Here is a 13,932-nt window from a genome sequence, read left to right as displayed (position 1 = left end):
CCTGATTATTACGTTGTGGTGAAATGTTTATATTCTCTCCCTCTCTGATTTTTAAATACATTTGCAAGGAAGACAGATACTACCCACTGATGAATTTGAGACCCAACACTAATAGAAACAAATCAAGACTAGTTCATTTACTTATTAAAATTAAACATTGTTTTAGTTTTACATCTAAATGTAAATCTGTTTAGCCCACACTAAGTGTGTTATAACAACAACAACAATAATCATAATAATTATTATAAATGCTATTGTTAATAAGAATAAAATAAAGCAATGACAAAAAAAAAAAATTATAAACCTATATACTATAGTATATTTAGATTTATACTACAGACTAATAAATAATAATAATAAATAATGATAACAATAATAAAAACAAATCATTAAATTACAAGTTTTAAATTATTTTTAATACTAAAAAAATATATTGCAATTGTTATTGTTAATAAGTACAAGTGATAAATAAAATATACTGTTATTATTAATAATAATAATGATAATAATACAACAATAACAATATTGATAACAGAAAATTACATAATTCTTTAAAAAAAGAATTTATAAAAACAAAAATAATATAGTATGGTTATTATTGTTAATAATTATATATTAAAACAACAATGATAAAAATGTTAAACAAAAAATAACTTATTAAAATTACATAATTTACATAATTGTTATTATTAATAATAATAAAATAATTAACATTGTTAAAGTTAACTGTAAAACTGTAAAGTTATAATAGCAGTACCACAGTCTATTACCCTAAGAAAACACTACAGTTATTAACCTAATACAGGGTATGTCAAATTCTTAGAACCTTTCCTTTTCGCTTCATAAGGATCTTATGAAAAACATTTTAAAGAAATTGATAGAATTCTAGAAATTGATTTCCATGTTAGGTACCAATTGTTCAAATTCAACAAATCCTAGAAGTGAAAAACAAGTGATACAAAGGAGAAAAAAACAAAAAAAGTTTATTTGGCAACATACTTTGAAGTTTTTCTTCTAAAAGCCAGTGGAAAACTACAATACAAATTGCAGTCTAGGTTAGGTGATATTTGCATAAAAGAGCAGTTTTAAATTACTGGTGAAACCACAGCTCCGAGCTCAGAGTGCTAAACAAACACTAAATAAAACGTGTCTTATGTTCAGACTGAAAATGCAGCAAAGCGGTTTTAGTCATGGCGCTTGTTGGCACATTTTCACACAGAATACATTCTTCTCATAAAACAGTGGTGGAAATGTAACAAGTCCTACAAAAATATTTCAATAAAATACGAAAGCATAAAGGCAGATCAGTTCACAGAGGTTAGTAACTTGCAGTTAGGCATGAGGACTTCCTGAAAAGATACATTTATGAACCACCAGGTGGCACTATTAGTCCATGCTTCGGCACTCTGTCCTCAATACACGTGCGGTTTTCAATGGCATCGTCCATGACAGTCTAAAAACCACAGTACTACCACAATACATCTTGATCTACAAAAACACTTCTTGCTCTCTATGCATTGATGGTGTCAACAGGTGTTGAAATAAAATGGTTAGATTTTAAAAAACCTAACAAAAATACTCAAAAAGCGTGCAATAAAAAAGAAGAGATAACTTTGCCTACTAAAAAGGATTTCTACTTAAAACTGTCAAGGAAAGATACATTGCAGAGCAATAAAGTTAGTGTTGGGCGCATGTTGGCCAACTACATTTCACGATATCCTAAAGTGCCACAGTCGTCAACCAGTAGCCATACAGTGGTCATCTTCTGTTAAAAAGTATGCATACCATTCAATCTTAGTCTAGTTATTTGAAATGAACTAAGGGAATGAAAGATTGTGATGAAGGCTTACCTTGACCAGTACAAAACCTTACTAATCAAGTTTTGATTTTAATAAAGAAAAAGGGCTCTGAGGGAGTTTCCCCACAGAGTAGCAAGTAGATTTGGTGGGGAAAATTCCAAGTGTAGTTCAAAGTAAACAGCATCGCTCTTTGAAGCTCTTCTTATTCTTCTTATTTTTTCCCTTCCCGTTTTTGTCCTTATTTTCTGACATCTTTTTAGCACGGACTTCCCTCATTAGATCAAAAAATACCTTTGGAAACACAAAGGGTTCATTATTGCGCAGTATGACAAGGTTGTTCAAATTAATGAATAAAAACAAATGAGCAGTGCAAAAAATATAAAATATTTTCATAAAAATAATAATAAAAGCAGAATTAAAGAGAAACACTTTATTTTTGTGGTTTCCCTTCCCAGCTCTAAAATAAATAAATATACAGTGTATGTGTGTGTGTGTGTGTGTGTGTGTGTATGGTATGCATGCATATATATATATATATATATATATAGTTTGCAATTGAACAAAACAGGAAAGCGCAACCACATTGTGATATAAAAACAAACGACAACCAGGTAGAATTAAAAGAAAAAAAATGTATGCACATTTTTCTATTGTTTGCTGAACAGCCTCTCTACTCCTGTAATTTTGTGGCACTAGAGTACATATTGATAAACTACTTCCATCAGAAACTGCATTACACAGAAAATATTCCAAAACTGGATTTGGCTACATTTAATAAACTGTAGCCACTATCGTCATGCTGTCGTCAAGGCATCCATCATTCCACAATACAGACAAGATGCATTTTATAAAAGCAAGTGTATGGTTATGCACAGCAATGGAACAATTTGTGGTAATATGTCACTAAACGGGAAACAAAACTAAATGGCAATACTGGTCATTTAAAAAAAAAAAAAAAAAAAAAAAAAAAACTTTATACACCAGAAAAACTGAACCCGAGACAGATAGACAGACTCTATCTAGATTCTATCTAAAATCTAAATAAAAAAAAAACAAAAACAAACACAGGCACAAATATTACCTTATCCACATTGGCCCGTGTCTTGGCAGAAGTCTCTACATACTGCACACCCCATTCTTCTGCTTTTCCCCTGGCCTCATCCACTGAAACCTGCCTCCGATCCTCAAGGTCCGACTTATTTCCAACCAAAAGCAGTGGAATCTTATCCTCCTCAGCTTTAACCCGCAGGATCTGCTCCCTGTAACATACATGGATATATTTAACGTTGAGTGGCCAAATTTTCTGACTACACTAGGTCACGACAGGAGATCCAATTTTCCAATTGTACTAGCTTATGCTTCAAGTAGCTAGAATGGTGCAATACCACTGACCTGAATTCTGCTGAGGCCGTGAAAGACTCGTGCTCCGTTATGGAGAACACCAACAGGAAACCCTCTCCACTACGGAAATAGTTGTCTCGGATGGCCGCGTAGTCTTCCTGCCCAGCTGTGTCCAAAATGTCAATCTGCACCTCTTCTCCATCTAACACCACTTTCTTCCTATAGCTGTCGGCCTTTGTGGGCTCATAATCTTCAACAAACTGAGGGACAGAAAATAGCAATAATCACTACGGTTAAATAAACCAAGGCAATGCATTTTGAAGACTTTTTCTTTTTGACACTTATGGAATAAGTGAAGCCTCCACAAAAAAAAAAAAAAACACTTTCTGTATCTGCCAGATTTTGGTCTGTTGACTTACCTCATCATACATAAACTGCAGGGTAAGAGCAGACTTTCCTACGCCTCCACTGCCCACCATAATGACCTTGTGCAGGACAAGGGAGCTCTGACCCTTACTTTTATTGGCTGCCATATCTAATTTCCTTCCTCAGGTACACCACAAGACGTCCACAGACAAGCTGGCACCACCTGTGGAGAAACAAAACCATTATGGCGAGGCTGAACCTTCAACACAAGCACAGGTGTGCAGTTGAACTTTCATTTTGGATTTATGGTTCTTAAATCATACACAAAAATAAATTGTGTCATGCTGGATACAAAAATTTTACTTTTTTTTTTTTTTTAACACTTTATACATTCTAACAAAAACATTAATTTGTAATGGTAATCCATATGGCATGTTGCTTAATTAGGGGTGCTCCGATTGATCGGCTACCGATCACTATCGGCCGATAATCGCTTTGGGATGATTGATCAGCGGTCTCTAAAAAGGCCGATCTCAAAAAAACGATTCCAAGCTGATGACGCGCCTGCCGTGAGAAGGTTTGGCACGACATGCAGCGGCACCGTCTCAGTCTCTGTCCGGCGCGGGTGAAATAATTATAATGCTGAAGGTGAGGTACTCCTTCATATTTTTTAATTAAATAACTGTGCAGACGTAATTTCACAAACAGCATAAGTGAATCACCACGCTCTCTCTCTCAAAATACGCAAATGTCTTCAAATCACGACACATCGCGTCTGTCTATAAGCGAGCAGCACGCTGCACAGTTGACACAGGAATTGTCACTTGCACAATCGAGGCAGTGTCACATCGTCACTAAAGTTTATAAATTGCATTACTTTTTAATTCTTGCCAGTGTTTAACCATTCCGCGCTCTCTTGGAGACTGCGCTCATGCACACTCGCAGCACAACACACATAATGCCAGGTTCACATTACTCCGTTTGCAGTGCGAATGCGGGGCGTATTTTTCCGCACTCATGTTAACAGATTAATAAAGCGTTCACTGCACACGGTTGCTGTCCGGCAGTGCGCTCTAGAAGCAGTGCGTCTGCAGCAGTGCAGAGATCATTTCCGCACCGAGTCTATTGCTAAATTAAAGTAACAGCGCATTTTTTTGCAGTAAATATGAACATGGATTGACACGGAGGTAGGAAAACAAAGTTCTTTATGAACCGCAGGATTGCTTGTAATAAAGATTTCAATGCAAAAGGAAAGGCAGTAGAGCTGACTATTTCTGTCAAAGGTAAGTTTGTGATAACGTAAGAAAAGTAGTTTAAACGCCACTTGCTTGAGCAACTTAATAAATAAATCTAGAAGTAAATGCAAACGTAAAAAGCATTGAATAATATGTTGCTTATATTTATTCTGTTTAAACGTGTCTGTGAAAGATTGTATTGCTGTAATGATAAAAAGAAGGCTTTAAAAAGATCGGTATCGGTGATCGGTATCGGCAGATACTGCTTTCTGTGATCAGAGCATGTGAGCGGAGCGGAGCGTGAGCTGAGCGGGGAGAGCGGAAAATGTAGCGGAGCGTCACACCGCTCCGCTTCGCTCACATGCTCTGTCTGTAATCGGCCTCAAAAACCCTGATCGGAGCACCCCTATTCTTAATAAATTCACCCTAAGTCACCATAAATAGATTCACAAAAAGAACACAAAGAACCTGTTAGATTCAAAAAAAATTGTTTATTGCTCAGCACTAAGAGGAAACTAATTATGGCTTCCTTTTGCCACTCATTTATCACATTTACACACACACACACCAAAATGAAAGCACCATTTTTTTTTTCTTGCCATTTACTAGGGTGATCCATACCAGAAAAAAAGGAAGACATAAACAAGTGCCAAGCATTTTTTAAATACAATATGATGTACTTGGAGAGTACATTGGAGTACAATGTATATCATGTCATCTATAATGATATACTGTATTGTATCAGAATCACATGTACTGTACATTTGTATGGGTAGCATGTTTTAATTTGCATTATTTGCATCCTCTTCTGGGAAAACAATTATCTATGAAAGTAAAATCTTGTTGGTGAAAAGCCCTGGAATTATTTTTATGACCAGAACTGGTCCTTTCCCCATCCACAACATCTAAAGCTGAGTGCACAAAATAAAAATAAATAAAATAACGGACTTAATTAAGTCTGAAATCCAAACAGCTGGGCTAATTCTGCATCTTGCTATGATTCATAAGACCATCCATGTGAGAATAATGAGAAGACCACAGAAGAACATTCATACTAGCCTTCTTGAGCAAAGGAAAGGAGAACATGACCCACTGCTTCCAGCTATTGTTCCTGGTGGTCCCTCAAAAAAATGCCTAAATAGGAAACTGGGGCAATGTGCAGGAAGACACAAGAATCTGCTAATGAAGGCTTATTTAAAGATGTCAGTTTAAGATGCTTGGAGTCCCTTAACTATTCAGTCAAGTTGGGGGATGAAAGTATGAAGAAGAATAAAGTAGTTGGTAAAACTTTTTTTACCACGCTAAAAACCAGGGTATGATAATAGCATGATTATTTTTAAAAGAAATCACTCAAACTCCTCACCGTTGCTGAACTTGTTTGATCACAAATACAGAAAAATCATGTGAAATATTATTACAATTTAAAATAGCTGTTTTCCGTTTGAATATATTCTAAAATGCAATTTATTCCTTTGATAGCAATAGTACATTTTCAGCAGCCACTACTTTAGTTTTATGTGTGTCACATGATCCTTCAGAAATCATTCTAATATGGTGATTTGATGTTCAAGTAACATTTCTTATTATCAATGGTAAAAACAGGTCTACTGATTAATATTTTTGTGGAGAACAACCAGGAACAACATTTGTTTGATATATAAATATTTTGTACACTCTTAAAAATAAAGGTGCTTCAAAAGGTTCTTCACAGCGATGCCATAGAGCAGTGAGCCTCAAATCTGGCTCGCGAGATCCACTTTCCTGCAGAGTTTAGCTCTACCCTAATCAAACACTCCCGAGTTTGCAAATCAATGTCTTCAGGATCATTAGAAAATCACAGGTAGGTTTGTTTGATTATAGGGTAGGAGCTAAACTCTGCAGGAAAGTGGATCTAGCGAGCCAGATTTGAGGATCACTGCCATAGAGGAACCATTTTTGGTTCCACAAAGAACCTTTCAGTCAAAGTTTCTGTAAAGAACCATCTCTTTCTTACCTTTTTATAATCTAAAGAACCTTCTACAGTCTACAGTCTACCACTCACACATTGCATTTAGCACATTGCTAAAGTATTAATTTCTTTCTTCAAAAAAAGAAAAAATTAAAATAAAAAATAAATTTCTCATCCCGATCTTTTGAATATAAATAATATAATAAATGTAAAAAAAAAAATAGGTCAGTTGCTTTTATTTGGTTGTAGATAGCAGCCTTTCTAAGAATATATGGGAAAATGGCCCAAGTGGTAAAAGATGTAACTGGTAAAATCCAAATGACAAGGCAGTGCAACACAGTGGAATACATTCAACAATGCCATGGCCGTTACAGAAAATGCCAGTTAAACGGGGTTAAACAGGGGCTGGGCGTACTAAAATGATGGCAGATATGACCTACATATGCACACTTCTGAAGTACGGCCGGATGTCGACCAGCTTCTGAAATATTAATGACGGCCCTCCTCCTCCCCCGGCTGGTGGAATTCATTAGGATTCCCTCAGTACTGTCCACATTCTGCTACAATCGTTCATCACCAAACCCCTGTGAGCAGGGCCACTAAAAGCGATAGTGGCCCTTCAGCAGTGTCACCAGTAAGCCTCTCTACAGCTGAGGGAGAAGCACAGAGATCAACGATGACTCTAATCCCATGCAGCACAGATTCTCTCATTTTTAGCTGTTTAAATGGATGCCAGTTTAGAAGAGGGTCACTGATTTCATGCACAAGAGAGGGTGATGCCCTCTGCTTGAGTGGAGTGGCAAGCTGACCTATTTGGCCTCACCCTCTCTGATTGCAGGCCTGCTGGGAACAATCATGACACACGTCAGGAGCTCAGGCATGGATAAAGAAGAGGCCAGAGCAAAGCAGAGCAGGTGAGTGCCAGCATTAGTTCATATGGCACACTTCATCCACTGATAAAGCATTGAGAGAATAACCATAACAAGACAGAATGTACAAGCTAAATTATCACCATCATCGGGCTTTAAAGGGGTCATATGATGCGATTTCAATTTTTCCTTTCTCTTTGGAGTGTTACAAGCTCTTGGTGCATAAAGAAGATCTGTTAAGTTGCAAAGACTAAAGTCTCAAATCCAAAGAGATATTCTTTATAAAAGTTAAGAGTCAACCACGCCTACCTAAAACGGCTCGTTCTAACACACCCCCACATATCTACGTCACAATGTGAGAAGATTTGCATAACACCGCCCAAATGTTCACGCAAAGAAAGGCGGCGTAACTTTTATTCCCGCTGTAGTATTGTTGTTGCCGCCGCCGCCGCCATGTCGTGAAGACGCTGTGTGTTTCGTTGTGAAAGCGAAACTACTTCGTTTGGCCTTCCAAAAGAAGACGATATCCACTTCGCCATGCCTGGAGCTGATCCGTGCTGGTCACTTAGGAAATACATCAACTTCGCGCTGTGGATCGCCGGATCGGCTTTCACCGTGGACGAAGTGGAGTCCAGCCCGGGGTCGTCACATGTGGTTGCCGCAAGTCCGCCAGCCGCAACGTTCTCTAGCCCGCCGGCCGCTCCTCACTCAAGCCCGCCGGCCATTCCTCACTCAAGCCCGCTGTGTTTCGTTGTGAAAGCGAAACTACTTTGTTCGGCCTTCCAAAAGAGGACACAACTAGAAATCAGTGGTTAAGTTGTATTTACAACACTGTTCCAGAAGAGATTCATTGCAGCGCATTTTATGGAGAACTGTTTCCTGATCCTGGGAGAGTAGACTACAATGCCATTTATAAAAATGCGAGTTTTGAGCAGTGTAGAGTAGCGCTTGTTGTTTGTCGTTTCTCTGATCACAAATGCAAACATGGTTGTACATTTACGCGGCGCGATGCAACGCAACGTGTAAAAAGACAGTATAAGCAGGGGTGCACATAAGTTTTTCAGCCTGGTTCTCATATGAGAACCTGGAGATTTGGTTTGGTCCTCACACGGAGGCACATGGTGTGACCAATCAATTATAACTATAAAAAATTAATTAATAATAGTGATAATAGTATTGCACTTTTAGTTTTTTTAAATAAAATAATAAACTAAATAATGTGTGATAAAATAGTATTATTTTAAAATAAAAAGGGAGTATTAAATACAAATACAATTATTTTATAGTAAACTTAAATAAAATGCTAATATTTTTATTATTATTATTATTTTAATTTGAACCTTAATTATTATTTTTATTTTTAATTTGAATTATTACATTTTTCATTTTCAAACTTAAAATCAGCAAGCTTTTATTTTGGCAGGTTGCCGCCAAGTAAGGATATGCGCTTCCGGGTTTAGCGCTGCTGATTGTAGAGCGTCAGTGAATGAAATGTCACAGTTTTGCATTGTGCTTTGAAAACGTTAGCCTAGATTTATGCTTTCAGTTCTAATAGAAATCTCATATAGTACAGTTTGTCAATCTAAAATGGTAATTGTGCATTAACAGCTGTCAACCATGGCTGCGTTTCCCAAAAGCATCGTAAACCTAAGTTGATCGTAGCTCCATAGGTGGCAATGGGTCTACGATGTACTTGGGCTTACGATGATTTTGGGAAACACAGCCCATGTCGGTACGCAAACGTGCGCTCTGAACTCATTTACACAGTGCATTTCTTATTTTAGTCGTGCATGCGGACCACTTATGTGCACCCCTGAGTATAAGTCATTATAATCCGTAATTATGTCCCCACTGGATGCAACAAACGCCTCGTTTATAATGGGTTTTAATGTTTTTGTCTCGTCGCTCCGGCCGGGACACAGCATCACAGTTTGGTAAGGGGCATAACATTTCCGTCACACGCTTGAGGTATTCGGCCAATCACAACGCACTGCATAGCTGGCCAATCACAGCACACCTCGCTTTTCAGACCGATGAGCTTTGTAAAAATCGACGCATTTCAGAAAGGCGGGGTATAGAGGAGAAACAATAATGTACAGTATGTGGAAAATAATGTGTTTTTTTAACCTTAAACCGCATAAAAACATTTCATTACACCAAATACACAAAATAATGTTATTTTTAGCAACATCATATGACCCCTTTAATTAATAAAGGGATCATCGCATGCAAAATTCACTTTTACATGTTGTTATATTATCGCAGACGATATATATCGCACACCCCTAGTTTGAACATAAATGTGTGTTGGCAGTGTGTGTACACATCCACCCTATAATAATAAAAATTCACCCAGTGTTTTTTTTTTTTTTTAAATCCCCCAAAACAATAACCCCTTTCTCAAATCAAGCCATTCTCAGATGCTTGTCTGTCAGTTCCACGGCTAAATGCGGCTAAAGTTAACAGTATGGCTCATCACCCCACGGAAGAGAGGGGCGGGGTGAGCAGAGCTCATTAGCATTTAAAAGGGACATGCAACAAAATGAGTTGCTGTGAAAAGAGCTGTTTTTGACAAGGTAAAAAGGGTTCTATTTTACACTACCATTGAGAAATTTTAACCAAAGTATGCTGTAGACCAAGGGTCGGCAAGTATGTTTGGCGCTGGGCCAAAAAAAAAATTCCGCCACTAGATGGCGGGCCAGAACATAGTCAAAGGATAATTTAAGAAATTAATTTATGAAAAATGTAATTAGAATTGCCTGTGACAGACTATTACAGAGTCTTTTGTAACTGGTAGTGAGCTGTTACTCTGTGTTAAATCCTGTAGTAGGACAGTCATTAACAAAAAGCCACATTTGTGTGGCGGTGTCCGGGTTTTACACTGGATAAATTAATAAAGCAGAGTAGTGACACGTTACCTAGCAAGTATCTTCATTCACCAACTTGCAACACAGACCACCTTGCTAAAACACACATATGTGGGAGATGCAGAATGGATAAGAATAACTCAAAATAAAAGAGGACTTGAATAAGCCCATTAATGGCATGTTTGAGTCATGCTCTTAACGAACTATGTTTTATTTCCTCTTTCTATATTGTGAATAATAAATGCGTATCATTTTAATTTGCTTGTTACACAATGGAGCCTAACTTATTGTAATAATTATTTGACGTAGCCTACTTTTACGTTTCAATGGTTCACTGTTAGTTTTTTCATACCACACATTTCATGACGGCTATTTTAGAGGTGTGTCTAGCGATCCACAGACTCTTTTGAATGTCTTTCAGAACTTTTCAAATTAAAAGCTCTCAATTCATCTCAAAATAAAATATTGCTGCAAAAACGTTCTCGCACTTTTATTTTGAAGGCAAAATCACTAAAGACGAAGTGATTGTGAGTAACCGATGCTGTCATGACAGATCTATTTCAGAACCAGCCGCTATCAAAATAATCTGGCTGCGGGCGCAGGCCAGATATTATTGCTGGTGACCACTATTGTAGACATTTCATTAAGACCCTAAAGAATCATATTAACTTGGGCATTCGATGACCCCTTTAAGAAGATGTGGTATCTGGAGTTGCACAATAATAAAAACTAAAAAGTATTGTGTAATACCTACTGCACTAATAGTTCACACATAGGCAATTAGGCATACAGAAATACTAATGATTTTATCTCACATTTATTCCCTTCTGTGTAGTTCCTTTTTTTTTTTAGATTGTACAATCGTTTCTAAAAGGAAGTGATTGTTCCACTTAATTGTGTTTGCCACTTTAACAGTGGTTCCTGTAACTCAAGTGTTGTTAGTGATAGAAACGCCAATATCTTTGGTTAATTTCCCAGGTTCTTCCCACTTACTGATAAATATACAGCTTTGTTGCATTAAATATTAAACCCATATGGGCTTAACTTAGATTGAACTTGGTGTGTTTGCAAGTTGGCATTTACAAAACCGAGGCAGACCCGGGGGTTTATTTAAATATTAGGGCTGTAATAATTTATGTCAAAATTAAATGTCTAAATATTTTTGAAAGAGGCCATTTATGCTCACCATGACTGTATTTTTTTATCAAAACACAGTAAAACAGAAACATTGTGAAATATTTAAATTCAAAATACGTTTCTATATTATTACATTTTAAAATATAATTGAATCAGTGTGACATTTTTTTCACCGACGAAAAAGAGACTATAACGAACTAAAACTTGTTTTGAATGACAAAAACTATGACGAAAATCTATTGACATTTTCTGTCAACGATTAAAAACGAGACAAAAATGTTAGGGAGGGACGATTTGGGAAGAGATTCATTCAGAACGAATCTGCTGCGAGGTTAGGAGGTACGTAGATGCGTTCATTTGAACTGCATCATAGCCTATTGATCTATCCGGTGGGACCTAAGCTAACATTCACTTGCTGCACGTCTCATAAAATGTAAAAAAAAAAAAAGTCAATATCTAGGAGTAAGAGAAGTACAGAAATATGGATAAATTTGACAACGCAAAAGAGAACTCAATTCGGTCCAGTTGTTGCAATTAATTGCTAATGCTTTTATCACTGTATACGGTATTATCACGATATTGGGGGAAAAAGTGTTGTCATAATACAGTATAACAAGTTTAATAACTTTTCATATAACAAAAATAACTGAACATTTAAATACAAAAGCAAAACAGAAAAAAAATCTATAACGTTAAAATTTTACACAGATTAAAGTGCAAAAAATTATAAAGATCAATAGGTATCACTTTACAATAAGATCTCATTAGTTAACCTTAGCTAATGCATTAAGATTCACAATGAGCAATAGCTACATTTGCTACAGAAGTTATTAATCTCTGTAAAAAAAAAAATACAACTCTTTGTTCATGTTAGCTCATTAAACAGTTGCAACTTTTGATTTTAACAACGTGTTATTAAATATTGGAATTACCTAAGATTAATGAATGTTTAGAAGAATTTTTCATTAGCAGTTGAAATGCTAACTAATGAATTAACTAATGTTAACTAATGAAGCCCTAATGTAAAGTGTGACCGAACAACAAAGAATCAAAACACTTTCAAACAATATCTAGGGCATGTTGTAGTTCAGATTAAAATGTTTAAAAGTTTGAAAATAAATAGCCTATTAAATCTAAATATTTAAGTATTTGGCACTGTGATGAACACCATAGCGAATACAAAGATCTGTATGGCTATTTAAATACGTTTCAGAAAGTAGGGCAGGTGCTTTGTTTAAGGGGTTTCAGGGGTAACGGCTGCATTTCTGCTGTTCAGCGCCATCTGCTGTCAGAGAATGAATGTGCGCTTTCATCCAGAGTGTCTCTCACACGTTCCGCCATGCACTTCTCATCCGTGCTTGTTTACATCAGAGTGCGCATGTGTCTTTGACGCAGCATACAGCGGTGTTGTGTATTGTGACCAGTTGATGGGATAAGTATTCTTAAAATGCATTTAAAATTCTGAATAAATTTGTAATAAATAATTATTCTTGGTATTTAGAAGTGCCCACGATAACAATATCATGCATGTTCATTATCGTGATATATCGCATTACCGAATACCAGCACATTTCTAAATTAGCCTATATAACCATTGGTATTTCTTTGAAAAGAAGACCATGTCTTGTTCTTTATGAGAAGTGGTTTTATTTAATTTTAATATAAAAGCATGTTGTGTGTCACCGCAGTTAAATCAGTGTCTATCATGATAAAACCTTAATATCAAACCTATATAATGAGTTGGGAAATTTTAGAGAAATGCATTACACTGTAACTAAACCCATTAGATTTTAAAGGGGTCCTATTATGCTTTTTCACTTTTTCAACTTTAGTTAGTCTGTAATGTTGCTGTTTGAGCATAAAAAAGATCTGCAAAGTTACAAAGCTCAAAGTCCACTTCAAACGGAGATATTTTATTTAACAGAAATCACTTTTCAAAAACTACAACGAATGACTCGTTTGGACTACAACGCATATTTTCCGGGATTTGTGATATCACAAATATCGACGAATGGGATGAGACCTGGTTGAGCTGCACTAGAGAAGGCAACGAGTGTTATCACTATGTCGCAGACACGCTAGCTTTCCCAAGGCAGATGAACTTAGAGTGGTGACAATCATCCGGGTTTAAATCGCGCTCAAATTGATGTGATTTTGACGCAATATTTACACTGAAGCTCACAGGCGGCTATGGTAAGGGGCATGACATTTCCCGACCAGGCGCCGAGTGCTGCCAATCACAACACACACTGGCCCGGATAACCAATCACAGCACATTTCGTATTTCAGAAGGCGGGCCTTCATTTGATACAGGAACTATTCGAGCCGTTCATGCCAGACTGGGGAGAGAGGTGTTGTAATAATGTAAAA

General features: G+C 36.6%; 1 protein-coding gene across 2 annotated transcripts in view; it reads right to left on the bottom strand.

Moving 5' to 3' along the window:
- Nucleotides 1–980: 980 nt before the first annotated feature.
- The window catches only part of ralba (v-ral simian leukemia viral oncogene homolog Ba (ras related)), a 25,623-nt gene continuing 12,671 nt past the window's right edge, over nt 981–13,932 (bottom strand). The window contains exons 2-6 of one of the 2 annotated variants that reach the window (XR_001631031.1): nt 3,560–3,729; nt 3,192–3,400; nt 2,881–3,058; nt 1,851–2,090; nt 981–1,765 (exon numbers count right to left, since the gene is read on the bottom strand). Coding sequence is in view for 1 of the 2 variants with exons in the window: in XM_016450037.1 (XP_016305523.1) it covers nt 1,968–2,090; nt 2,881–3,058; nt 3,192–3,400; nt 3,560–3,673 (624 nt within the window). In the remaining variant the exon portion in view is untranslated. Of the gene's footprint in view, nt 2,091–2,880; nt 3,059–3,191; nt 3,401–3,559; nt 3,730–13,932 lie in introns of both variants that reach the window. The other variant, XM_016450037.1, reaches the window with a different exon arrangement.

The sequence above is a fragment of the Sinocyclocheilus anshuiensis genome, unplaced genomic scaffold, assembly GCF_001515605.1.
Source record: "Sinocyclocheilus anshuiensis isolate Anshui unplaced genomic scaffold, SAMN03320099.WGS_v1.1 scaffold627, whole genome shotgun sequence".
NCBI lineage: Eukaryota > Metazoa > Chordata > Actinopteri > Cypriniformes > Cyprinidae > Sinocyclocheilus > Sinocyclocheilus anshuiensis.
Note: the sequence above shows the minus strand (reverse complement) of the source record. Positions and strands in the feature narration are given on the sequence as shown.